We start from the raw sequence: 24,946 nt of genomic DNA, 5'->3' as shown, positions 1-24,946 counted from the left end.
TGTCATAGGCTCCGCCCAACAGGAAGTCAGCTATTTAGAGTTATGTAAAAAGCGCATGCTCTGGAATTTGATATACTTGTCATAGGTTTTTTACTCGATTGCCACCAAACTCGGTCAACATGATCTCAAGACATTGGGGATGAAAAATTGCCAGGGGATTTTTGATATCTCAAATGGCTTGCTCGTAGCGAGGCGTTGAATTTATGGCTAGAATTGAGAAACAGGAAGTGTCTAATACCATCCACATACATTTCCTAATTTTAATCAAACTTCATCAGATTATTCATTGTATGATGTCGATCGCATATATGTGACTATTAGGAGTCAAAGTTATAGCGCCACCAACTGGCAGCAGGAAGTGTGTCATTTTCAAAATGCTTTGAATTCAGCATCTTATTTTTACTCGATTTGCTTCAAACTTCATCAGAATAATGTTAAAACACAGCCGATATAAATCTGCTGGGGGGATATTGATATCTAAAAATATTGTTGCCGTGGCAACATGTCAAACTGGAATACTTCTCAGGTGATTGTGAGGCATTTTACATGCTTAGAATTTCATCAAACTCAGAACACATATCAGTATTAGTGACAGCTAGACACTGGCAAAAGTTCATAAGAGGGCGTGGAAGAGGCACTCTATAGCGCCACCTTTTGTCAAAAGTGGGGGGGGGTTAGTTTTAGCTACAGACACCAAACTCAGTACAAAAATTGTTCTTATCAAGAAGGACAACTTTCTAATTCACAGTCATCAGCTACGACCAACAGGAAGTCGGCTATTTTGATTTGAATGTGGATTGTTTTTTACATTTAGCTGTGAATTAATGCATACTGCTCAGAGGAGAGTAACACTATACACACCAAACTTGGTCTACTTGTTGAAAAAACATTGAGGAACTTAAATTGTGAATGGGTTTTGGATAGCTTGGATGGTTTTGTTGTGGTGATTTTTTTAAATGACAGTAAAAATGGAATTATTCATTTTCCTGCATTTTTAAATTCTAAACACTTCAAAAACTTTTTTCATATAGAAAAAAAAGTTATTCTGAGTAAATATGCATAGTTTCATGACTTTGCAACACTGTATGGATAACAGAAAATTAAAAAACTGTCAGACATCTCATCTCACTCTGTCCATCTGTTTGAGTGTGTGTGCTTAGACTTCCATTGTCTGAGAGAAATAGCGCCCCTACAGGTGCATATCCTGGACTAAAAAAGGGAGGAGACTCTCTTTTGGTTTCACTTTTAAATCGGTCAAAATACAAATAAATACTTGGATTTAATTCACACTGACAAGCTAAACCAACATATATGATTATTATCAGGTCAGGGCTCATTAATAATCGATGTGTGGTCAGTGATACGTGAGAAACACGAGAGATGAATCACAGCTCTGAGCAGGAGCGTGTGGAATGAGCTCCGAAAAAACGAGTTTATTCTTGTTTTATAGCTATTAAAAATAAAGTATTGCAGCGATATCACACAATTCACCAATCAGAAAACACCAAGAGCTAAATTAAGATGTTTTTGAAATGTTTGTGTGAAAATGAAATATTTGCGGCTGCCTATCTGAAATCACTGCCTCCGATCAGCGCGCACAGTGTCACAAGTTCAAAACTAACGAATTTATTCTTGTTTAAGAGCTTTTTAAAATAAATTATTGCCATAAATGCACACAATACACCCATTATAACACAACACGAGCTAAATGGAACCGGCCCCAGATCATCACTGATATTCATTGAGAATTCTGGGACACTGGCTGTAACAAAACAGTTAAGCTTTTGACATGTTGATTTCATGTCATTAAAAAAAAAGAGACAACAAGAGTAATGATGATTGGGTTGTGGGATAGTGTGCACTATGCAACAAATCAAGTATAAAGCACTAAAATAAAAAATAATCACCTAAATACTTCATACCGAACTAAATTGTGTCCATACCTTGCTCTCCTTTTCCGTTTGACCTCTTCACCATTTTGTTGTCCTTCTTTCTTTTTTTGCTTTTCTTCTTGCCATTCTTCTTTTTACGCTTCTTTTTCTTCTTTTCTTCATCTGAAGAGTCAGAGATAGAGCTAGAGCTGGAGTCAGTGCTGGAATCAGTGGTAGTGTCAGTCCTGGAGTCCAAAGTCATGGCCTGTGGCTCCCCACCTCCAGTGTCCATTATATCCAAGTCCATACCTGTAATATAAACTTATAATGTAAAACTATATCCACTGTATAATCAAGCTGCTTTTTGTAGAACTTTACTGTAACTATTTGAGTATTTGTTGTCAGAGCCACTTCTGCTGTAAATCGAAAGCCAATATGCTATGGCAAGGCAGCAAAGTCAGTTCAGTCCTTACAAATGACTTAACAGCTAAAGCTCCTAAATGTCGTTACCCAAATAAGAGACTATTTCATTTTCAAAACCCTAGCAAAATAAAACACTTTGTAGATACCTATAATGGAAAAAGTACGTAGCTTCTGTAGGAAATCCTTTTTAGTTGCAATTTAACAGGTGCACATAAGTCAGCAGCATTTAGTTAGGTTTAAACTGTTTTCACACATAACTCTTTGTCTCTATTTTTAATTCCACCTTGAGGGTTATCTGCTTTAGAGATCCTATACATTGTCCACCTAAATATATGCATGCGCTAAATATAACATTTATGCCAAAACCTAAAGCAGGTACAAAATAATACTGAAAGGCCGGCAACAATATTGTCAAAGATGAAATATACAGTTATTCTGTAGCATTATTCAATCTAAAGCCATTTAGGTTCTGGAGAGCCACCTGAGCCGCGTCCGAAATCGCATACTTCCATACTATATAGTAGGCGAAAAACAGTATGCGAAGCAAGTAGTATGTCCGAATTCTCAGTATTCGAAAAACAGTAGGCGAGATGTACCCGGATGGCCTACTACTTCCGGCCGAATTCCGTAGTATGCATAGGATGGACACTTCTCTATCCCATGAGGCACCGGGAGAGGGCTCGTCATACTCATATTCGAAAATAACGGAAAATCGGAGGATTGTGACGCCGCTGTTTTGAAGTGTAAGTACCTTATGGATAAACGCTGTTCATTGTGGTTAAAGTGTACTTGTTTAACATAATCCAAGTAAACAACTGATTTGTTAAAGCTTTACACATTGTAAACTGATGAGACTATTTTGTAAATTGAGTTTAAAAATGTTTAATAATCATTATCGATCAGAGGCTGTGCCTCAGCTTGTTAAGGCTGCTTTCTACAGACTCGTTAAGTAATTTAATGATATAAAGTTACAAAATTTTAAGTAATTGAAACGAGTTAATTTACATTTTACTAGTGTTGATATTTTGATAAAAAAAATGTTGGATAACTTACAAGGCAAACTATTGTGCCTCAGTTTGATCATAAATCATCAGTAATGTGTAAATCCTGTTCTGATGTTACAGAGACTGATGAACACAATCTTGTTCTCATCCACTGATGAAACCCTATTCACTGGAAAGCATAATTCAGTAAGTATATAAATTAAAATTAATCTTAACTACACACACTCTTTACATGTATTTATGTTAGGATCATCACTGATTTATGCTGTTTTTTTATATTATAATATGAATTTCCAGGTATTTCCAGTTGCTATTTTGTCAGTTGCAAAGTACTTAATAGCAAATAACTTTTGAAGCAGTTGTGTGCACTGATTTTGTAGCAGTTTCCAGTTGTTTTTTTTAACATCTGAATGATGTTGTCTTGAGAATGGGTGCCACACTTTAGAGAAATACCCATACAAATTATTCTCTTTATGTATTTATTTATTTATTTTTCATTTCTACATGGATAAGAGCACAAAGCTTCAGACAAAAACCACATTAACATTTTCATAAAGTAGTATAATAGAGCTTAAAGCAACAGCAAAAGGGAATTTCTTAAGATGTTTCTGTAATAATGTCAGGAAAATAAACTTCAGCAGCTTCATTTCAGTAACTGTAGATGAGGACTTTAAATTTGGGAATCAAAAATGAGTGAAAAAAAGTGGAATTCAAAAAATATAACCCAGGGATAAAGTAATACATATTATAAAATTAAACTTGTTGTAAATATGTTGGTATGCTATGTTATGTGGTATGTTTCTAGATTTTCAAATTGTACAATTTTTATTTTCAACTGTAATATGAATTCCCTGTTATGAGTGTAATATATTTATGTGTATATATAAATACACACACGTTTAAATTTAAATACTTACATGTGTATTTATACATATTTATGTGATTTAATAGTATTTATATTTCTTAAATAACTAATATATGTATATCTTGATTTGACAGTCTTAAAATGACCTTCACAACTTACACAAGCTTAAACAATAGCCCTATGAGAACATGATGATTTGCAGAGTCTTAACCTGTTCGACTGTCCTACAGGTAATCTGCTCTTGAAGAGCTGCACACGGTCGTCTGCTGTGACACAGCTGTGGTCCGTTTGTCCCGCACATGCTCTTTTGTGCTGACTTCTGTGTTTTGGGGTTCCAGTGTATCATCGTCATGATCCTCCACAACTTCTGGATCAGCAATGTCCTCATTCAGAAGACGGAGGTTGTAGAGCACTGCACAGCATGCATCAACATCTGCACAAAGGCAGAACTCACTTCCAGGGCCTTGAAGAAGAAGATGGAGCACAGCTGGTCTTCATCATCTGATGGCTCTCTCAACAATGTTCTGTGCACGAGCATCATTGGTATTGAATCAAAGCTGTGCAGGATTCTGTTCAGGCTCTCTGTCTTCTGTGATGAGGCAGATGAACACTCACACAAGGACACCCACCATCTCCCAGGATGTGTTTTCCTGCAGGTGGATAGGCCTCCAGAGTTCTTCAGCACCCTGGCATCATACACAGACCCGGGATACTCAACAAAGATATCAAGGTTCTTACCATGGTGGTGACCTGCAGCTGAACAGAATTAAACCACTTCCTGTTGAAATAACATTGGGCTTCACTTGCTGGAGGTTCAGTTTATATGTGACAGCCATCTATTGTGTCAGCTACCAGAAGAAAAGCTGCTTCCACTGCCTGTCATCTGTGGTGGAGAAGGCAATCAGCCTCCTCAAAATCCCCATGACAGACCTGCTCATTCTGTGCACAATGTTATGCAGCTCTTGGATGTCAAAGGCCAGTGACAGCAGCCTGTATGATGCTGTTCACAGTCTGTAAATATGTAGTTTTTGTTTTTTAGAATAAAATTTCAATAGGTTACACATTTTTTTGCTATTATATCTATATCTAACTATATATATTTATATATTGTCTATAATGTATATATTATGTATGTATTTATGTATATATTGTGATGTGTGTATGTGTGTTTCTGTGTTTATTTCTAAAATGTATTTGTGTGTATATATGTGTATGTGTGTGTGTGTGTTTGTCTAAGCATTCATTCAAGTTTATTAATTTATGTTCGTTTTGTGTAATTTTATTTGTATTTATTTATTACAATAAATTACTTTATATCCTTACATAAAATCAGTCTGTCATTCTGTTCACAGCTGTAGCTGCTGTTATTCTGAGGTAGAAAATTAAAAGCTAAATTTATTTTAGTAAAGGATTTACAAGCTGTCAACGAAGGCATGATCTGTGAACAGCTGACCGACGCCTGCTTTGAATTGTTAATTCAAACGACATAAAAACGCAGACGAAAGCGGTAAGAAAAACATCACCGATGTTCGCTCAGTAGATTGGGCTCTTTAAATTTACGCGCTGTTGTGACGACGTATGTCACGTGACAATGTCAACATGGCGGATGTAGTACGTCCGAATTCCATTCATACTACCCACATTCATACTCTAGCTGTGTCTCATTTAGAAGGTTGCGCCCTCCGAAGGTCGCATTCGAAGGCTGCATACGTCATCGTGGTTGTCTCATTTCAGAAAAGCAAGTAGCACACTCCGAATGAGACCTTCGAATGCGACCTTTTTTCACAGGAATTCGAAGGATACATGAGGTGTATCCTTCGCTGCTACAAATAACCCACAATCCCTTGCGTCGCCATAAATAACCGTTGTTTATTTGAAAAAATGGCGGCGGCAGATCTACACACAAGCGATGTGGTGTTTAAATGTAAGTACTTTAAAGTTCTTCATTTTTTAAAAGTTGAATTACAAGTGTGGTAAACATGATTACAAGTGTTTAGTGATTTTTTTTTTTTTTTTTTTTTTTTTTTTTAACAGTTTAACAGTACTTCGCTAGCAGGGTGAGAAATAATTATTATTTAACCCTTGTATTACATTAAATAAAAACATTTTCTTTTCAAATTACTTTCCAGATTTAGAAATAATTTCCTTAAATTTTTTTCTTAAACAAGTGTGAGAGCGCAACGACGTTATGTGTTGGCATAGCAACGTGATACTTCCTGTTTCGTTTTCCGTCCGTCCTACGAAGGCCGTCTCGTTTAATCCCAGGGTGAAGGACACTCCATATACGCATCCTAGAGAGGATTCGACCTCCAGAGGATGCGACCTCCAGAGGACGTGGCCTTCTAAATGAGACACAGCTTCTATAGAACGTACTTTTCTAACGGTCAAGTAGTACGTTCAAATTCAAATGTAGTACCCAGTATGCAGTATTCGATTTCGGACGCAGCTATGGTCTACACAGGAAAAAAAGTATAGAGAGCGGACATTGCGTCACTGAGAGGCAACATTTCTTTTCCGGGACGGCCAGTTATTTAAAACCGGAATTTCTCTGAAATAAAAAATCTTTGGAGACTTTTGAGATATTGTAAGTACACAACTGGAGGAAATATATCACACTGTGCAAGGTATTTTCGGAAATGTTATTACAAAATTCCTCCATATTGGAGCTTTAATACTAATTATTGCTAGATGCTTGACCGTTTCCATTTCGCTCTGCATATGGAACCTGAAGATTTTTTTTTTAAACCAAGAATGAACTGAAATGAAAATGAAACGAAAACATTTAGCTTTTATATATATATATATATATATATATATATATATATATATATATATATATATAGGCCTTATATTTATTTACTGTTTTAATAAAAATAGCATACATATGATCCTTTGTGTAAAGGTCTTCTTTAAAGAGTAACTAAACCCTAAATATTAGTTAATGATCTATAAGAACGGGGCTTTATTAGTGCTGTTCATTGTTTGGAGTAACTTTTTTGACATTTGAGTATAAAGTGTTTTAATTCTACAATATATGGTGTAAAAACATCTGAGTGCTGCCCTCTTCAGGTTGAAAGGTGGCTACTGCAGTTTATTTTTCCTATTGGGTGTTGCGGTGGCAAGTAATGTAAGCGGTGGCAGGTGACATAAGCAGTTTCCAGCTCACCACGCCCCTTGGTACGAGCTACCACGCCCTTGGCAGTATAAAACCATCTTGTTCCGTCAAAATCACTGTAGTGAGACAGGAGTTGGAATTGTGAGTATTGAAAATGATCAGGATAGACTATTATAGCATCTATGTAGTATCTCAGGTTCTTTCGTCCTTACAACTATATAATTTATATATAGTTGTAAGGACGAAAGAACCTGAGATACTTTGATCTCCTGAGAAACAGACAATACAAACATACACGGGCATCTTCGAGACACCCCACAGAGTGGAGGAGCAGGAGACCTCCTCTCCTTCCGGCCATTTGTTTCATTATAAATCCCTACCCATTCTTCCTTCTACTCAGTCTGCTCAAAATGATTACATGAAAATATCAATGCAAGTGATCTAACACTCATGTCTAGTATCATTGGAAATGTCTCAGTGCAACTGGTACAATGGTCTCACTCTCACAAAAGTAGATTAGAAGATAATACAGATGTGAAGAGTCAAGAGATATCTTGATTACTGTAATGGGAGTGTCCTTTCCTAGGGTCCTCCATGTAAATTACCCCCTGTTCCCATTGAGTTTTAAAACCACCCAGGCTTGGGACCTGAGGTAATGCAAATTCCAATTGTTAGTTTCTGTCTTCATCTCGGGGGATGTTTGTCTTGGTCTGAGGTATTTAAAGGATTGCAGCAAAAGGATCAGGGCGATTTCTGTAGCCAGAAAGCCTGTAGTGTGTTGTGTGTCTCTTCACTTCATACTATGTATTTTCTAAGATCAGGTATGCATATTTTACTTTTAGATTCATCTTTGAGAATTTGATGTTTTGTATTGACATGATTTGATGTGTTTCAATTGGATATGTAATTGGCAAAATACATATCTACCTGACTGTAAATAAATTGTTACATTTTGATTCTATTCTTTCTTACTCTGTAATTATTGACTAGTAGATTACATTGTATCCTTGTTAGCAACATGAGCACCCGAATGAATGAGTTAATATAAAAATAGAGTTAACTAGAATAATCAAATGTCAGAAGAATATTAATTATAAAGGCATACAACCAATTTGCATTTCAACCTAAATTCGAGGTCATACTAAAATGGAGTCAGATTAAATAATAAAATGGAGTCAGATTTGAGTTTAACCTAAAATGAATAACTCTACGCGCTGAAAGACAGAACACGCAGGAAACCTTCATCCAGCACCGGATACCTTCCTTGGGCCGAGTGTCTGGACCTTACATAGTTATTTAGATTTTCAAGTTAGCGTAGATTTATCTGTATTTAGTACAGTGGTCAGGATGGTACGTAGGTGTGTTGCTGGTTGTGACAGCACTGCTGGACTGCCTAGTTTTCCAAGCATGCGCTTGGCCTGGAAGACCGTGAGTTCCCGCCTAGAGCTGGAGTGTGCAAACTGCATTTTACACGGGATTGCTTCTCCAATGCAATGGAGGTGGAGATGGGCTTCGCCACACAGCTCACGCTGAAAAGTGATGCGATGCGGGAGTTAAGACCGCAGTTTGAGCCAGTTGCTCGAATTGATCGAATTGAACAGACACTGAGAATTGAGAAGGTAAGTGAGAAAAGTCCTCTACTTCAAATGATCGCTCTGTTGCAAAGCTACTTGCATCATTACAGTCACTCTCCATTTGAGCGTCTCTGACAGCAGCTGTCAATCAATACATCACTGCGGGTCTCAGGTCCCTCAGTTTGTCCCCTCTATCCCACTTTTCAGCATTTTTCAAATATTGTCAGTGGGTGGAGTCAGGTTCTGACCAGGGGTTTAGTTACCCTTTAAATTTTTGTTTAGTAGACTGTAGCCTAAAACTATCCTACATTTTGAAATTAACAAATTGTAATTTTTTTATGTTTTTTTTTTATGTTACAATGTTATATCATAATGTTATTGTTGCTTTACTTCCTTCTTTTATCTCATTTTACAATTACATTAATTTCGCAATCCGTCCGTTTGCGCCACCTGGCGGTATTTTTCATGAATGATTTTAACACGTGACTGAATTACAGTTACCGCCGCGGCGGTAATGCCCAATTAGGTTGTCCACCTACTGTATATATGTGCATGTGTTTTCTTAGAATTGCTGTGTGAACATTATGGGATGGGTTTAGGGCCTAAGAGTAATGCCAACAGGTGGTTCACGGAGACATGTGGGTTCAGAAGGATGACACCTGGGGGGGAAACAGATGTCTGAAAATGACCTAAGAGGGTCATTGGGCCATAAAGTGGGGGGGGGGGGGGGCAATGCCTGAGGATGACCTGAGGGGGTCACCTAAGTCCTAAATGTGTGAGAAACAGCCCATAGAGAGTGTTCCTTGTTATGTGTGGAAAAAACCCAGCAGCTGAGACCTTGAGAACTCTGCAGAAATCACTTGTATTCTGTACGACTGTCTGACCTTTTTTAGAAAGAATAAAAGCTTTCTTTTTAATTGTAACCTGAGATTGACTGGTGGTCTAGTGGTTAGGATTCGGCGCTCTCACCGCTGTGGCCCGGGTTCGATTCCCGGTCAGGGAAAGCTCTTTTGCCTTCCAATTGTGGACTGCGAATTCAAGCTCTGCCGACAGCTGTGAGAAAGCCAGCTCCAAACCAAAAAATTTGGTGGGCACTTAAAAAAAGACCTCCTTCGAGCCGGTGTCAAACCAGCGGCCTAAGGATTGCCAACACTCCAACCTACAGTCCTCCGCTCTACCAGCTGAGCTATCGAAGGGGCAAAGTGCTAGACAGAACCTCGACATATCAGGGTTCTATAGCTCTACTGCTGGCCAAAAAGTAACTTCTGGTGCAGGAAAATATGCTGGATTTTTGAGGAGAGAAGCAAAAAGGAGCATGCATTCCCATACCGGGAGTCAAACCCGGGCCTCCTGGGTGAAAACCAGGAATCCTAACCGCTAGACAATATGGGATTTAGACACCTTAAACTGGCCATGGGCTTCTGGCGCACTTTCCATACATGTGGTCAGCGTGGGTGCAGGATCTTGTAGTGGCCTGTTGCTTTTGGTCTCTGACTGTAACAATGTGATAATAATTTGGCAAAACTCAATTTGGTCATCACTCAAGATGGCGGCGCGTCCACACGCAGCGGCTTCTCTCTGTCCCGACAGAACGGTGTTTTCGTGTTTTTTTGTCTTGTGAGTCGCAGTGTTTTTGCACGTTGTCGTCGCGTCTACCTGTCTGTAAGCGCAAATACAGTCGCGAGTTTCTGCTCGATGTCGGCAGAACCGCATTTTTACAGTTAAACTCCGCGCAAGCGGAACAGCTGCGGGATCTCGATCTGCTACGGAGGCCTTCACCATCATCGACCCCCACTACTGCATCTCGCCCGCAGCGGAGGCGCCACAAGCGGCGTGAGAGGAAGCAGAAGAGGGGGAAGCGCGGAGGTATCCTGGCTAGGCTAACGGCTAACCCACACAAGCCATCTGTCCCCACCATCGTACTGGCTAATGTACGCTCGTTGGACAATAAACTGGACTACATTTGTTTACTACGCTAAACTCAGAGGACTGTAAGAGACTGTTGTGTTTTTGTGTTCACGGAAACATGGCTCAGCAACAGCGTTCCAGATGGCGCTATTCAGCTCGACCAGCTGACGTGCTATCGAGCGGACAGAGCTCTCGTCATTTTGGACTTTGTTTACACCACACAGAGAGGAGCTTTCAAAGCCCTCCCCCTCCCCCACCTCGGAGCCTCAGATCACATCACTGTTATGCTAATGCATGCATACAGACCACTCATTAAAGTCGCCAAACCAGTTCACAAACAGATTAAAGTGTGGCCAGAAGGATCATCAGAGATTCTTCAGGACTGCTTCAACACAACTGGGACATGTTTAAACAGGCTGCCACATACAATAACACCACTGACCTCCAGGAGTACTCAGAGACTGTTACTGCCTACATCAATAAGTATATTGATGATGTAACGATCACAAAAACTATCACTGTCCGGGCCAACCAGAAGCCATGGATGACGGGGGAGGTCTACAGACTCCTGAAGACACGGAATGCTGCCTTCAGAGCTGGAGATGAGGTGGGCCTGAGAACAGCCAGGGCCAACCTGTCCCGCGGCATCAGAGAGGCTAAGAGACAGCACTCCAGGAGGATAGCTCACCAATTCAGCAACAGCAGAGACACTAGGAGCCTGTGGCAGGGGATACAGACCATTACGGACTACAAGCCCCCACCACGGACCTGTGACAACAACATCTCTCTGCTGAACGAGCTGAACACCTTCTTCGCTCGCTTTGAGCAACAAAACAGCACCACTGCACAGAAGACTCCACCTCCTCCCGGCGACCATGTGATGACTCTGACCCCAGACAGAGGAGATCCTTCAGCAGGATCAATGCCCGCAAAGCTCCGGGTCCTGACAACATCCCTGGGCGTGTACTGAAAGACTGTGCAGCAGAACTCACTGATGTCTTCACAGACATTTTTAACATCTCACTGAGTCAGGCTGTTGTTCCCACATGCTTTAAAACTACCACTATCATCCCAGTCCCGAAGAAGCCATCTCCATCCTGCTTCAATGACTACCGTCCTGTTGCACTTACCCCCATCCTCATGAAGTGCTTTGAACGGCTAGTCATGCACCACATCAAGTCTGTTTTTTTACTCACCCCGGGGGTTCAGTTTATTTGGGCAGATTCCTGTGATTGCTGAATTGATACCTCAAACTGGTAATTAAGCTCTTGTCCAGGTGAAAATACTCATGTCATCCATTTGAAAACACACAAGGCAACCGTTATCTAGGGGAAAAACTGCCTATCGTCACTCTGTCAAGGTACAAAAATGACATTGTGAGGTTAACAATGAAAGTGAGACAAATTTTTAATCAGCAAAGTTGCTGATTATTTGCTCCTTCAGTTTAACTCATTTTACAACTTATTCTCAATGTTCAGGTGGCAATTAGTGATAAGGCTTTAAAATGGCAAGCCCATTACATCAAAACCACATGGCATTGCACCCTTCAAAGTAGTAAAGCGGTTACAGAGTAGTGATGAAATTGTTAATTCTAGAATCTACTGGCCCACCAGCCTGCATTTTAAAACTACGTTAATCGACCGAGCTTATCGGAGAGATTGTGTGATGAATGGCAATACCGAAGCATGTCCGCGACTCCCCATAGACATCGGAACCTCAATCTATCAGGGTTCTGTAGCTCTACCGCTGTACAAAAAGTCACTTCTGTTGCAGGAAGATGTGCTGGCTTTTTGAGGAGGGAAGCAAAAAGATCAAGCTTTCCCATACCGGGAGTCGACCCCTGGCCGCATAGGAGAAAACCAGGAATCCTAACTGCTAGACCGTATGGGAACTGGCCAGCTTTAACTGGCCACAAGCTTGTGGGCCACTTTCCATAAATGTGGCCAGTGTGGGGGCAGGGTTTTGTAGTGGCCTGTTGCTTTTGGTTTGTGACTGTAACAATGTGATAATAATTTGGCCATACAAGAATCATCCAAAGGGACGGTTTACTGAAATAAATAGTGTTGCATGCATTCAAGGGACATGTTTGTTGACTCACCCATGGTTCAGTTTTTTTGGCCAGAATCCTGGGATTGCTGAATTTATACCTCGAACTGGTAATTAAGGTCTTGTCCAGGTGAAAATACTTGTGTCATGCATCTGAAAACACACATGGCAACCGTTATCTAGAGGAAAAACTGCCTATCGTCGGTCTGTCAAGGTACCAAACTAACATATTGTGAGGTTAATAATGAAAGTGAGACCAATTTTTAATCCGCAAAATTGCTGATTATTCGCTCGTTTAGTTTAATGCAGATTACAAATTATTCTCAATGTCCAGGTGGCAATTAGTGATAAGGCTTCAAAATGGCAAGCCTGTGACATCAAAACCACATGGCATTATTCAATTCAATTCAATTCAAGTTTATTTGTATAGCGCTTTTTACAAAATAAATCGTTACAAAGCAACTTTACAGAAAATTATGTTTCTACAATATTTAGTAGTAGCTAGTAGTTTGTGCACATTTGACAGGATTTTAGAAAAAATAATAATAATAATACAAGACGTAGTCAGCTAGACGATGAACTATCAATATTATTAATTAAGTTATTATATGATTCAGTCACACATTTAGCAATAATTGTTAGTTCTGTTTGTTGATTCAAGGTTAGCATCATCTGGGGTCCTCTGAGGGTCAGCATCATCTCTTCTCAGGTGTTCTGGATCCAGACTGGAGCTTGTTTAAATCCTAGTTACCACGGGATGTAAATCCCGTGGCGAAACATAGAAACAAAATACAGACATCATTAGCATAGCTGCTGATCCAATCCAAGTAAAATTAGTTTAACCCAAGCTAATGAATAAAAATGCAACTTTGAACAGATGCAACTACACTCACAATTAAAAAGATACATTATTCGAATGCTTGGCGAAAGAGATGTGTTTTTAATCTAGATTTAAACAGAGAGAGTGTGTCTGAACCCCGAACATTATCAGGAAGGCTATTCCAGAGTTTGGGAGCCAAATGTGAGAAAGCTCTACCTCCTTTAGTGGACTTTGCTATCCTAGGAACTACCAAAAGTCCAGCGTTTTGTGACCTTAGGGTGCGTGATGGGTTGTAACGTGGTAGAAGGCTAGTTAGGTATGCTGGAGCTAAACCATTTAGGGCCTTATAGGTAAGTAATGATAATTTGTAACTGATACGGAACTTAATAGGTAGCCAGTGCAGAGACTGTAAAATTGGGGTAATATGATCATATTTTCTTGACCTCATAAGGACTCTAGCTGCTGCATTTTGGACTACCTGTAGCTTGTTTATTGACGAAGCAGGACAACCACCTAGAAGTGCATTACAATAGTCCAGTCTAGAGGTCATGAATGCATGAACTAGCTTTTCTGCATCAGAAACAGATAACATGTTTCGTAGCTTGGCAATGTTTCTAAGATGGAAGAATGCAGTTTTTGTAACATTGGAAATATGATTTTCAAAAGACAAATTGCTGTCTAATATAACACCCAGATTTCTGACTGTAGAGGAAGTAACAGTACATCCGTCTAGTTGCAGATTGTAATCTACAAGATTCTGTGTAGTGTTTTTTGGTCCAATAATTAGTATCTCTGTCTTATCCGAATTTAATTGGAGAAAATTGTGTGTCATCCAATCTTTTACATTTTTAACACACTCTGTTAGCTTAGATAATTGGGAAGTTTCATCTGGTCTCGTTGAGATATATAGCTGAGTATCATCAGCATAACAGTGGAAGCTAATTCCGTATTTTCTAATAATATTACCAAGGGGCAACATATATATTGAAAATAGAAGGGGACCTAGGACGGATCCTTGTGGCACTCCATATTTTACTGATGATAAATGAGATGACTCCCCATTTAAGTAAACAAAATGGTAGCGATCGGACAGGTAGGATCTAAACCATCTTAGAGCCTGCCCTTGAATACCTGTATAGTTTTGTAATCGATCTATGAGTATGTCATGATCTATGGTGTCGAACGCAGCACTAAGATCAAGTAAGACTAGAAATGAGATGTAGCCTTGGTCTGACGCAAGGAGCAGGTCATTTGTAATTTTAACAAGTGCAGTTTCTGTGCTATGGTGGGGCCTAAAACCTGACTGAAATTCTTCATACATATCATTTTTATGCAGGAAGGTGCTCAATTGAGCAGACACAACTTTCTCTAAAATTTTAGACATAAATGGAAGATTTGAAATAGGCCTATAATTTGCCAGTACACTAGGATCTAGTTTTGGTTTCTTATAAGAGGCTTGATAACTGCCAGCTTGAATGGTTTTGGGACGTGTCCTAAAGTTAACGACGAGTTTATGATATTGAGAAGCGTTTCTTCTGCTACAGGTAACAGCTCTTTCAGTAATTTTGAGGGTACAGGATCTAATAAACATGTTGTTGGTTTAGATACAGTGATAAGTTTATTTAGCTCTTCCTGTCCTATGGTTGTAAAGCACTGCAGTTTATCTTTGGGTGCGATGGATGAAACTGAAGTGTTAGACGCTGTAGAATCTACATTCGCTATTGTATTTCTAATGTTATCTATTTTATCAGTGAAGAAATTCATAAAGTCATTACTATTTAACGTTGGTGGAATATTTGAATCAGGTGGCATCTGGTAATTTGTTAACTTAGCCACTGTGCTAAATAAAAACCTAGGATTGTTTTGGTTATTTTCAATGAGTTTGTGTATATGCTCTGCCCTAGCAGTTTTTAGAGCCTGTCTATAGCTAGACATACTGTTTTTCCATGCAATTCTAAAAACTTCTAAGTTAGTTTTTCTCCATTTGCGTTCAAGACTACGAGTTAATTTCTTGAGAGAGTGAGTATTACTGTTATACCATGGTACAGTACGTTTTTCTCTAACTTTTTTCAATTTGATTGGGGCAACAGCTTCTAATGTATTAGAGAAAATAGTGCCCATGTTGTCAGTAATTTCGTCTAATTCGTGTGTATTTTTGGGTACAATTAGCAGTTGAGATAGATCAGGCAGGTTATTTGCGAATCTTTCTTTGGTGGCTGGAACAATAGTTCTGCCCAGACGGTAACGCTGCGACATATAGTTAATATCAGTTATACGCAGCATGCACGATACAAGGAAATGGTCTGTAATATCATCACTTTGAGGTACAATATCTATAGCAGTAAGATCGATTCCATGCGATATAATTAAATCTAGTGTATGATTAAAACGATGAGTGGGCCCGGTGACATTTTGCTTGACTCCAAAGGAGTTTATTAGGTCAGTAAACGCAAGTCCTAATGTATCATTTGCATTATCAACGTGAATATTAAAATCTCCCATGATTAGCGCCTTATCAACTGTAACTAGAAGGTCTGAGAGGAAATCTGCAAATTCTTTCAGGAATTCTGTATACGGCCCTGGTGGTCTATACACAGTAGCCAGAGCAAGAGATACATTAGATTTCTTTTGCATGTCTGACAGAGTAACATTTAGCAGAAGTATTTCAAAAGAGTTAAACCTGTATCCTGTTTTCTGGGTAACATTGAGAATATCACTATATATTGTTGCAACACCCCCGCCACGACCAGTCTGACGGGGCTCATGCTTATAACAGTAGTTTGGTGGAGTAGACTCATTTAGACCAAAGTAATCATTTGGTTTTAGCCAGGTTTCAGTCAAGCAGAGTACATCAAAACTATTATCTGTGATCATTTCATTTACAATAACTGCTTTTGGTGCGAGTGATCTAATATTTATGAGCCCAAACTTTAAAAATTGTTTTTGTTCATTTACTTTACATTTTTCTGGTTTAATTACGATAAGATTTTTTCTAGATCCTACATTATATTTATATTTTGACCTCACTATTCGGGGAACAGACACAGTCTTAATAGGTTTTACAGCGCAAGTACCTTTAGCATTTAAGCGGTTAGAACAAAACTCATCATAATGGTTATTTGAGAATTGTCTTACTAGTCACATGGAGCGAAGTGTCCTGGAGATGTTGTCAGAGAGAAGCTCCGCTCCGATTTTGCTGGGGTGTAATCCATCAGCGCGAAACAGTCTAGGACGCTCCCAGAAAAGATTCCAGTTATTAACAAATAGCAGTTTCTGTTCTTTACACCATGACAACAACCATTCATTTAAAGCAAAAAGTCTACTGAACCTTTCGTGTCCTCGTCGATACGTGGGCAGTGGTCCTGACACGACGATCGTCGCCGCGGGCGTCGTGCTGCGAACCGTCTCGATCAGGCTCCTGAAGTCCCTCTTCAGCGTCTCCGTCTGCCGCAGCGTGGTGTCGTTAACCCCGGCGTGAAGCACGACCGCTCTGGGGCTCTCGTCGGCCTTCAGGATCGCGGGTATCTGCGCAGAAACATCGAGAACACGAGCACCAGGCAAACAATGAGTGTGCACTTTACCTTCGGCTAACGTAGCACTTACGTGTCGGACGATGGAGTCTCCGATGATCACAGCGTCGCGTCCTGTCTCGCGGAGGGGAGCGAAGCGGTTCTGGATGGAGAGCTCGAAGGGAGGAGGGGGAGAAGTAGTCGCCCGGGACCCAGCTCGCGTGCTCCGCTGTGGATGCAGCCAGGGTCCTTGGGGTCCAAAAAATTTGGTGGGCACTTAAAAAAGACCTCCTTCGAGCCGGAGTCGAACCAGCGACCTAAGGATTGCCAACACTCCAACCTACAGTCCTCCGCTCTACCAGCTGAGCTATCGAAGGGGCAAAGTGCTAGACAGAACCTCGACATATCAGGGTTCTGTAGCTCTAATGCTGGCCAAAAAGTCACTTCTGGTGCAGGAAAATATGCTGGATTTTTGAGGAGGGAAGCAAAAAGAGCATGCATTCCCATACCGGGAGTCGAACCTGGGCCGCCTGGGTGAAAACCAGGAATCCTAACCGCTAGACCATATGGGATTCAGGCACCTTAAAATGGCCATGGGCTTCTGGTGCACTTTCCATACATGTGGTCAAAGTCGGTGCAGGACCTTGTAGTGGCCTGTTGCTTTAGGTCTGTGACTGTAACAATGTGATAATAATTTGGCAAAACAAGAATTATCCAAAAGGAGGGTTTTCTGAATTATATAGTGTTGGAGGCATTCAGGGGATCTGTTTTTTTACTCACCCCGGGGGTTCAGTTTATTTGGGCAGATTCCTGTGATTGCTGAATTGATACCTCAAACTGGTAATTAAGCTCTTGTCCAGGTGAAAATACTCATGTCATCCATTTGAAAACACACAAGGCAACCGTTATCTAGGGGAAAAACTGCCTATCGTCACTCTGTCAAGGTACAAAAATTACATTGTGAGGTTAACAATGAAAGTGAGACAAATTTTTAATCAGCAAAGTTGCTGATTATTTGCTCCTTCAGTTTAACTCAGTTTACAACTTATTCTCAATGTCCAGGTGGCAATTAGTGATAAGGCTTTAAAATGGCAAGCCCATTACATCAAAACCACATGGCATTGCACCCTTCAAAGTAGTAAAGCGGTTACAGAGTAGTGATGAAATTGTTAATTCTAGAATCTACTGGCCCACCAGCCTGCATTTTAATACTACGTTAATCGACCGAGCTTATCGGAGAGATTGTGTGATGAATGGCAATACCGAAGCATGTCCGCTTCTCCCCATAGACATCGGAACCTCAATCTATCAGGGTTCTGTAGCTCTACTGCTGTACAAAAAGTCACTTCTGGTGCAGGAAGATGTGCTGGCTTTTTGAGGAGGGAAGCAAAAAGATCAAGCTTTCCCATACCGGGAGTCGACCCCTGGCCGCATAGGAGAAAACCAGGAATCCTAACTGCTAGACCGTATGGGAACTGGCCATCTTTAACTGGCCACAAGCTTGTGGGCCACTTTCCATAAATGTGGCCAGTGTGGGGGCAGGGTTTTGTAGTGGCCTGTTGCTTTTGGTTTGTGACTGTAACAATGTGATAATAATTTGGCAATACAAGAATCATCCAAAGGGACGGTTTACTGAAATAAATAGTGTTGCATGCATTCAAGGGACATGTTTGTTGACTCACCCATGGTTCAGTTTTTTTGGCCAGAATCCTGGGATTGCTGAATTTATACCTCGAACTGGTAATTAAGGTCTTGTCCAGGTGAAAATACTTGTGTCATGCATCTGAAAACACACATGGCAACCGTTATCTAGAGGAAAAACTGCCTATCGTCGGTCTGTCAAGGTACCAAACTGACATATTGTGAGGTTAATAATGAAAGTGAGACCAATTTTTAATCCGCAAAATTGCTGATTATTCGCTCGTTTAGTTTAATGCAGATTACAAATTATTCTCAATGTCCAGGTGGCAATTAGTGATAAGGCTTCAAAATGGCAAGCCTGTGACATCAAAACCACATGGCATTATTCAATTCAATTCAAGTTTATTTGTATAGCGCTTTTTACAAAATAAATCGTTACAAAGCAACTTTACAGAAAATTATGTTTCTACAATATTTAGTAGTAGCTAGTAGTTTGTGCACATTTGACAGGATTTTAGAAAAAATAATAATAATAATACAAGACGTAGTCAGCTAGACGATGAACTATCAATATTATTAAGTAAGTTATTATATGATTCAGTCACACATTTAGCAATAATTGTTAGTTCTGTTTGTTGATTCAAGGTTAGCATCATCTGGGGTCCTCTGAGGGTCAGCATCATCTCTTCTCAGGTGTTCTGGATCCAGACTGGAGCTTGTTTAAATCCTAGTTACCACGGGATGTAAATCCCGTGACGAAACATAGAAACAAAATACAGACATCATTAGCATAGCTGCTGATCCAATCCAAGTAAAATTAGTTTAACCCAAGCTAATGAATAAAAATGCAACTTTGAACAGATGCAACTACACTCACAATTAAAAAGATACATTATTCGAATGCTTGGCGAAAGAGATGTGTTTTTAATCTAGATTTAAACAGAGAGAGTGTGTCTGAACCCCGAACATTATCAGGAAGGCTATTCCAGAGTTTGGGAGCCAAATGTGAGAAAGCTCTACCTCCTTTAGTGGACTTTGCTATCCTAGGAACTACCAAAAGTCCAGCGTTTTGTGACCTTAGGGTGCGTGATGGGTTGTAACGTGGTAGAAGGCTAGTTAGGTACGCTGGAGCTAAACCATTTAGGGCCTTATAGGTAAGTAATGATAATTTGTAACTGATACGGAACTTAATAGGTAGCCAGTGCAGAGACTGTAAAATTGGGGTAATATGATCATATTTTCTTGACCTCATAAGGACTCTAGCTGCTGCATTTTGGACTACCTGTAGCTTGTTTATTGACGAAGCAGGACAACCACCTAGAAGTGCATTACAATAGTCCAGTCTAGAGGTCATGAATGCATGAACTAGCTTTTCTGCATCAGAAACAGATAACATGTTTCGTAGCTTGGCAATGTTTCTAAGATGGAAGAATGCAGTTTTTGTAACATTGGAAATATGATTTTCAAAAGACAAATTGCTGTCTAATATAACACCCAGATTTCTGACTGTAGAGGAAGTAACAGTACATCCGTCTAGTTGCAGATTGTAATCTACAAGATTCTGTGTAGTGTTTTTTGGTCCAATAATTAGTATCTCTGTCTTATCCGAATTTAATTGGAGAAAATTGTGTGTCATCCAATCTTTTACATTTTTAACACACTCTGTTAGCTTAGATAATTGGGAAGTTTCATCTGGTCTCGTTGAGATATATAGCTGAGTATCATCAGCATAACAGTGGAAGCTAATTCCGTATTTTCTAATAATATTACCAAGGGGCAACATATATATTGAAAATAGAAGGGGACCTAGGACGGATCCTTGTGGCACTCCATATTTTACTGATGATAAATGAGATGACTCCCCATTTAAGTAAACAAAATGGTAGCGATCGGACAGGTAGGATCTAAACCATCTTAGAGCCTGCCCTTGAATACCTGTATAGTTTTGTAATCGATCTATGAGTATGTCATGATCTATGGTGTCGAACGCAGCACTAAGATCAAGTAAGACTAGAAATGAGATGCAGCCTTGGTCTGACGCAAGGAGCAGGTCATTTGTAATTTTAACAAGTGCAGTTTCTGTGCTATGGTGGGGCCTAAAACCTGACTGAAATTCTTCATACATATCATTTTTATGCAGGAAGGTGCTCAATTGAGCAGACACAACTTACTCTAAAATTTTAGACATGAATGGAAGATTTGAAATAGGCCTATAATTTGCCAGTACACTAGGATCTAGTTTTGGTTTCTTAATAAGAGGCTTGATAACCGCCAGCTTGAATGATTTTGGGACATGTCCTAAAGTTAACGACGAGTTTATGATATTGAGAAGCGTTTCTTCTGCTACAGGTAACAGCTCTTTCAGTAATTTTGAGGGTACAGGATCTAATAAACATGTTGTTGGTTTAGATACAGTGATAAGTTTATTTAGCTCTTCCTGTCCTATGGTTGTAAAGCACCGCAGTTTATCTTTGGGTGCGATGGATGAAACTGAAGTGTTAGACGCTGTAGAATCTACATTCGCTATTGTATTTCTAATGTTATCTATTTTATCAGTGAAGAAATTCATAAAGTCATTACTATTTAACGTTGGTGGAATATTTGAATCAGGTGGCATCTGGTAATTTGTTAACTTAGCCACTGTGCTAAATAAAAACCTAGGATTGTTTTGGTTATTTTCAATGAGTTTGTGTATATGCTCTGCCCTAGCAGTTTTTAGAGCCTGTCTATAGCTAGACATACTGTTTTTCCATGCAATTCTAAAAACTTCTAAGTTAGTTTTTCTCCATTTGCGTTCAAGACTACGAGTTAATTTCTTGAGAGAGTGAGTATTACTGTTATACCATGGTACAGTACGTTTTTCTCTAACTTTTTTCAATTTGATTGGGGCAACAGCTTCTAATGTATTAGAGAAAATAGTGCCCATGTTGTCAGTAATTTCGTCTAATTCGTGTGTATTTTTGGGTACAATTAGCAGTTGAGATAGATCAGGCAGGTTATTTGCGAATCTTTCTTTGGTGGCTGGAACAATCCCAGCAGGCACACAACGTCATATGACGTTAATATTAGATTAGATTTAGGTCGCGACGTCAGGTAACCAAAATTCAATGTCAAGCCAACGTCTAATGACAACGTTAAATTGACGTCCAAGACCAACATCATCTGACGATGATATTAGGTTGTTTTTAGGTTGTGTTATAAAATAACCAAAATCCAACGTCTAGCCAACGTCTCAAGCCAACGTCACATTGACATCGAATACTGATATTTAGTCGTCAGGTATGGCAACCAAAATCCAACGTTACCTAGACGTCATAATGGCAACGTCCAAACAACGTCAAATTAAAACATCATTTGACGTTGATCTGTAGTTTGTTTTAGGTTGTGACATTGACTAACCTAAACCCAACGTCGAGCCAACGTCTCAAGCCAACGTCACATTGACATCAAATACTGATATTAAGTCGTCAGGTATGGCAAACAAAATCCAACGTTTTCTAGACGTCCTAATGGCAACGTCCAAACAACGTCAAATTAAAACATCATTTGACGTTGATCTGTAGTTAGTTTTGGTTGTGGCATTAACTAACCAAAATCCAACGTCGAGCCAACGTCTCAAGCCAATGTCACACTGACATCAAAAACTGATGTTTAGTCGTCAGGTATGGCAACCATAATCCAACGTTTTCTAGACGTCATAATGGCAACGTCCAAACAACGTCAAATTAAAACATAATTTGACGTTGATCTGTAGTTAGTTTTAGGTTGTGGCATTAACTAACCAAAATCCAACGTCGAGCCAATGTCTCAAGCCAACGTCACATTGACATCAAATACTGATCTTAAGTCGTCAGGTATGGCAACCAAAATCCAACGTTTTCTAGACGTCATAACGGCAACGTCGAAACAACGTCAAATTAAAACATCATTTGACGTTGATCTGTAGTTAGTTTTGGTTGTGGCATTAACTAACCAAAATCCAACGTCGAGCCAACGTCTCAAGCCAATGTCACACTGACATCAAAAACTGATGTTTAGTCGTCAGGTATGGCAACCATAATCCAACGTTTTCTAGACGTCATAATGGCAACGTCCAAACAACGTCAAATTAAAACATCATTTGACGTTGATCTGTAGTTAGTTTTAGGTTGTGGCATTAACTAACCAAAATCCAACGTCGAGCCAACGTCTCAAGCCAATGTCACACTGACATCAAATACTGATCTTAAGTCGTCAGGTATGGCAACCAAAATCCAACGTTTTCTAGACGTCCTAATGGCAACGTCCAAACAACGTCAAATTAAAACATCATTTGACGTTGATCTGTAGTTAGTTTTGGTTGTGGCATTAACTAACCAAAATCCAACGTCGAGCCAACGTCTCAAGCCAACGTCACATTGACATCAAATACTGATGTTTAGTCGTCAGGTATGGCAACCAAAATCCAACGTTTTCTAGACGTCCTAATGGCAACGTCCAAACAACGTCAAATTAAAACATCATTTGACGTTGATCTGTAGTTAGTTTTGGTTGTGGCATTAACTAACCAAAATCCAACGTCGAGCCAACGTCTCAAGCCAATGTCACACTGACATCAAAAACTGATGTTTAGTCGTCAGGTATGGCAACCATAATCCAACGTTTTCTAGACGTCATAATGGCAACGTCCAAACAACGTCAAATTAAAACATAATTTGACGTTGATCTGTAGTTAGTTTTAGGTTGTGGCATTAACTAACCAAAATCCAACGTCGAGCCAACGTCTCAAGCCAACGTCACATTGACATCAAATACTGATCTTAAGTCGTCAGGTATGGCAACCAAAATCCAACGTTTTCTAGACGTCATAACGGCAACGTCGAAACAACGTCAAATTAAACCATCATTTGACGTTGATCTGTAGTTAGTTTTGGTTGTGGCATTAACTAACCAAAATCCAACGTCGAGCCAACGTCTCAAGCCAATGTCACACTGACATCAAAAACTGATGTTTAGTCGTCAGGTATGGCAACCATAATCCAACGTTTTCTAGACGTCATAATGGCAACGTCCAAACAACGTCAAATTAAAACATCATTTGACGTTGATCTGTAGTTAGTTTTAGGTTGTGGCATTAACTAACCAAAATCCAACGTCGAGCCAACGTCTCAAGCCAATGTCACACTGACATCAAATACTGATCTTAAGTCGTCAGGTATGGCAACCAAAATCCAACGTTTTCTAGACGTCCTAATGGCAACGTCCAAACAACATCAAATTAAAACATCATTTGACGTTGATCTGTAGTTAGTTTTGGTTGTGGCATTAACTAACCAAAATCCAACGTCGAGCCAACGTCTCAAGCCAACGTCACATTGACATCAAATACTGATGTTTAGTCGTCAGGTATGGCAACCAAAATCCAACGTTTTCTAGACGTCCTAATGGCAACGTCCAAACAACGTCAAATTAAAACATCATTTGACGTTGATCTGTAGTTAGTTTTGGTTGTGGCATTAACTAACCAAAATCCAACGTCGAGCCAACGTCTCAAGCCAATGTCACACTGACATCAAAAACTGATGTTTAGTCGTCAGGTATGGCAACCATAATCCAACGTTTTCTAGACGTCATAATGGCAACGTCCAAACAACGTCAAATTAAAACATCATTTGACGTTGATCTGTAGTTAGTTTTAGGTTGTGGCATTAACTAACCAAAATCCAACGTCGAGCCAACGTCTCAAGCCAATGTCACACTGACATCAAATACTGATCTAAAGTCGTCAGGTATGGCAACCAAAATCCAACGTTTTCTAGACGTCATAACGGCAACGTCGAAACAACGTCAAATTAAAACATCATTTGACGTTGATCTGTAGTTAGTTTTAGGTTGTGGCATTGACTAACTAAAATCCAACGTCGAGCCAACGTCTCAAGCCAACGTCACATTGACATCAAATACTGATATTAAGTCGTCAGGTATGGCAACCATAATCCAACGTTTTCTAGACGTCCTAATGGCAACGTCGAAACAACGTCAAATTAAAACATCATTTGACGTTGATCTGTAGTTAGTTTTGGTTGTGGCATTAACTAACCAAAATCCAACGTCGAGCCAACGTCTCAAGCCAATGTCACACTGACATTAAAAACTGATGTTTAGTCGTCAGGTATGGCAACCATAATCCA

At 39.7% G+C, this 24,946-nt stretch overlaps 1 protein-coding gene and 4 non-coding genes across 6 annotated transcripts; 2 read left to right on the top strand and 3 right to left on the bottom strand.

The window, feature by feature from the left end:
• The first annotated feature begins 2,783 nt into the window (after window positions 1-2,783).
• LOC113055670 (uncharacterized) lies at window positions 2,784-5,230 on the top strand. 2 transcript variants are annotated; one of them, XM_026222070.1, is made up of 4 exons: window positions 2,784-3,037; window positions 3,419-3,484; window positions 4,502-4,893; window positions 5,012-5,230. In XM_026222070.1, the coding sequence occupies exons 2-4, from the start codon at window positions 3,425-3,427 to the stop codon at window positions 5,178-5,180; spliced, it is 621 nt and encodes a 206-aa protein (XP_026077855.1). In that variant the 5' UTR covers window positions 2,784-3,037; window positions 3,419-3,424; the 3' UTR covers window positions 5,181-5,230. The 2 variants fall into 2 exon arrangements, with proteins under 2 accessions (XP_026077855.1, XP_026077856.1); XM_026222071.1 differs by having other exon boundaries at window positions 4,394-4,893.
• A 4,553-nt stretch (window positions 5,231-9,783) lies between these two features.
• On the top strand, window positions 9,784-9,855 carry trnae-cuc (transfer RNA glutamic acid (anticodon CUC)). Its single transcript has one exon. It is a non-coding gene; the product is annotated as a tRNA-Glu (tRNA).
• Window positions 9,856-10,172: 317 nt separating this feature from the next.
• trnae-uuc (transfer RNA glutamic acid (anticodon UUC)) lies at window positions 10,173-10,244 on the bottom strand. The gene has a single exon. It is a non-coding gene; the product is annotated as a tRNA-Glu (tRNA).
• A 7,180-nt stretch (window positions 10,245-17,424) lies between these two features.
• Window positions 17,425-17,512, bottom strand: trnay-gua (transfer RNA tyrosine (anticodon GUA)). The gene is given in 2 exon segments: window positions 17,425-17,460; window positions 17,476-17,512. It is a non-coding gene; the product is annotated as a tRNA-Tyr (tRNA).
• Window positions 17,513-17,635: 123 nt separating this feature from the next.
• On the bottom strand, window positions 17,636-17,707 carry trnae-uuc (transfer RNA glutamic acid (anticodon UUC)). The gene has a single exon. It is a non-coding gene; the product is annotated as a tRNA-Glu (tRNA).
• Between the last annotated feature and the right edge of the window lie 7,239 nt (window positions 17,708-24,946).

This window comes from Carassius auratus, chromosome 36 (genome assembly GCF_003368295.1).
Source record: "Carassius auratus strain Wakin chromosome 36, ASM336829v1, whole genome shotgun sequence".
Taxonomy (NCBI): Eukaryota; Metazoa; Chordata; class Actinopteri; order Cypriniformes; family Cyprinidae; genus Carassius; species Carassius auratus.
Note: the sequence above shows the minus strand (reverse complement) of the source record. Positions and strands in the feature narration are given on the sequence as shown.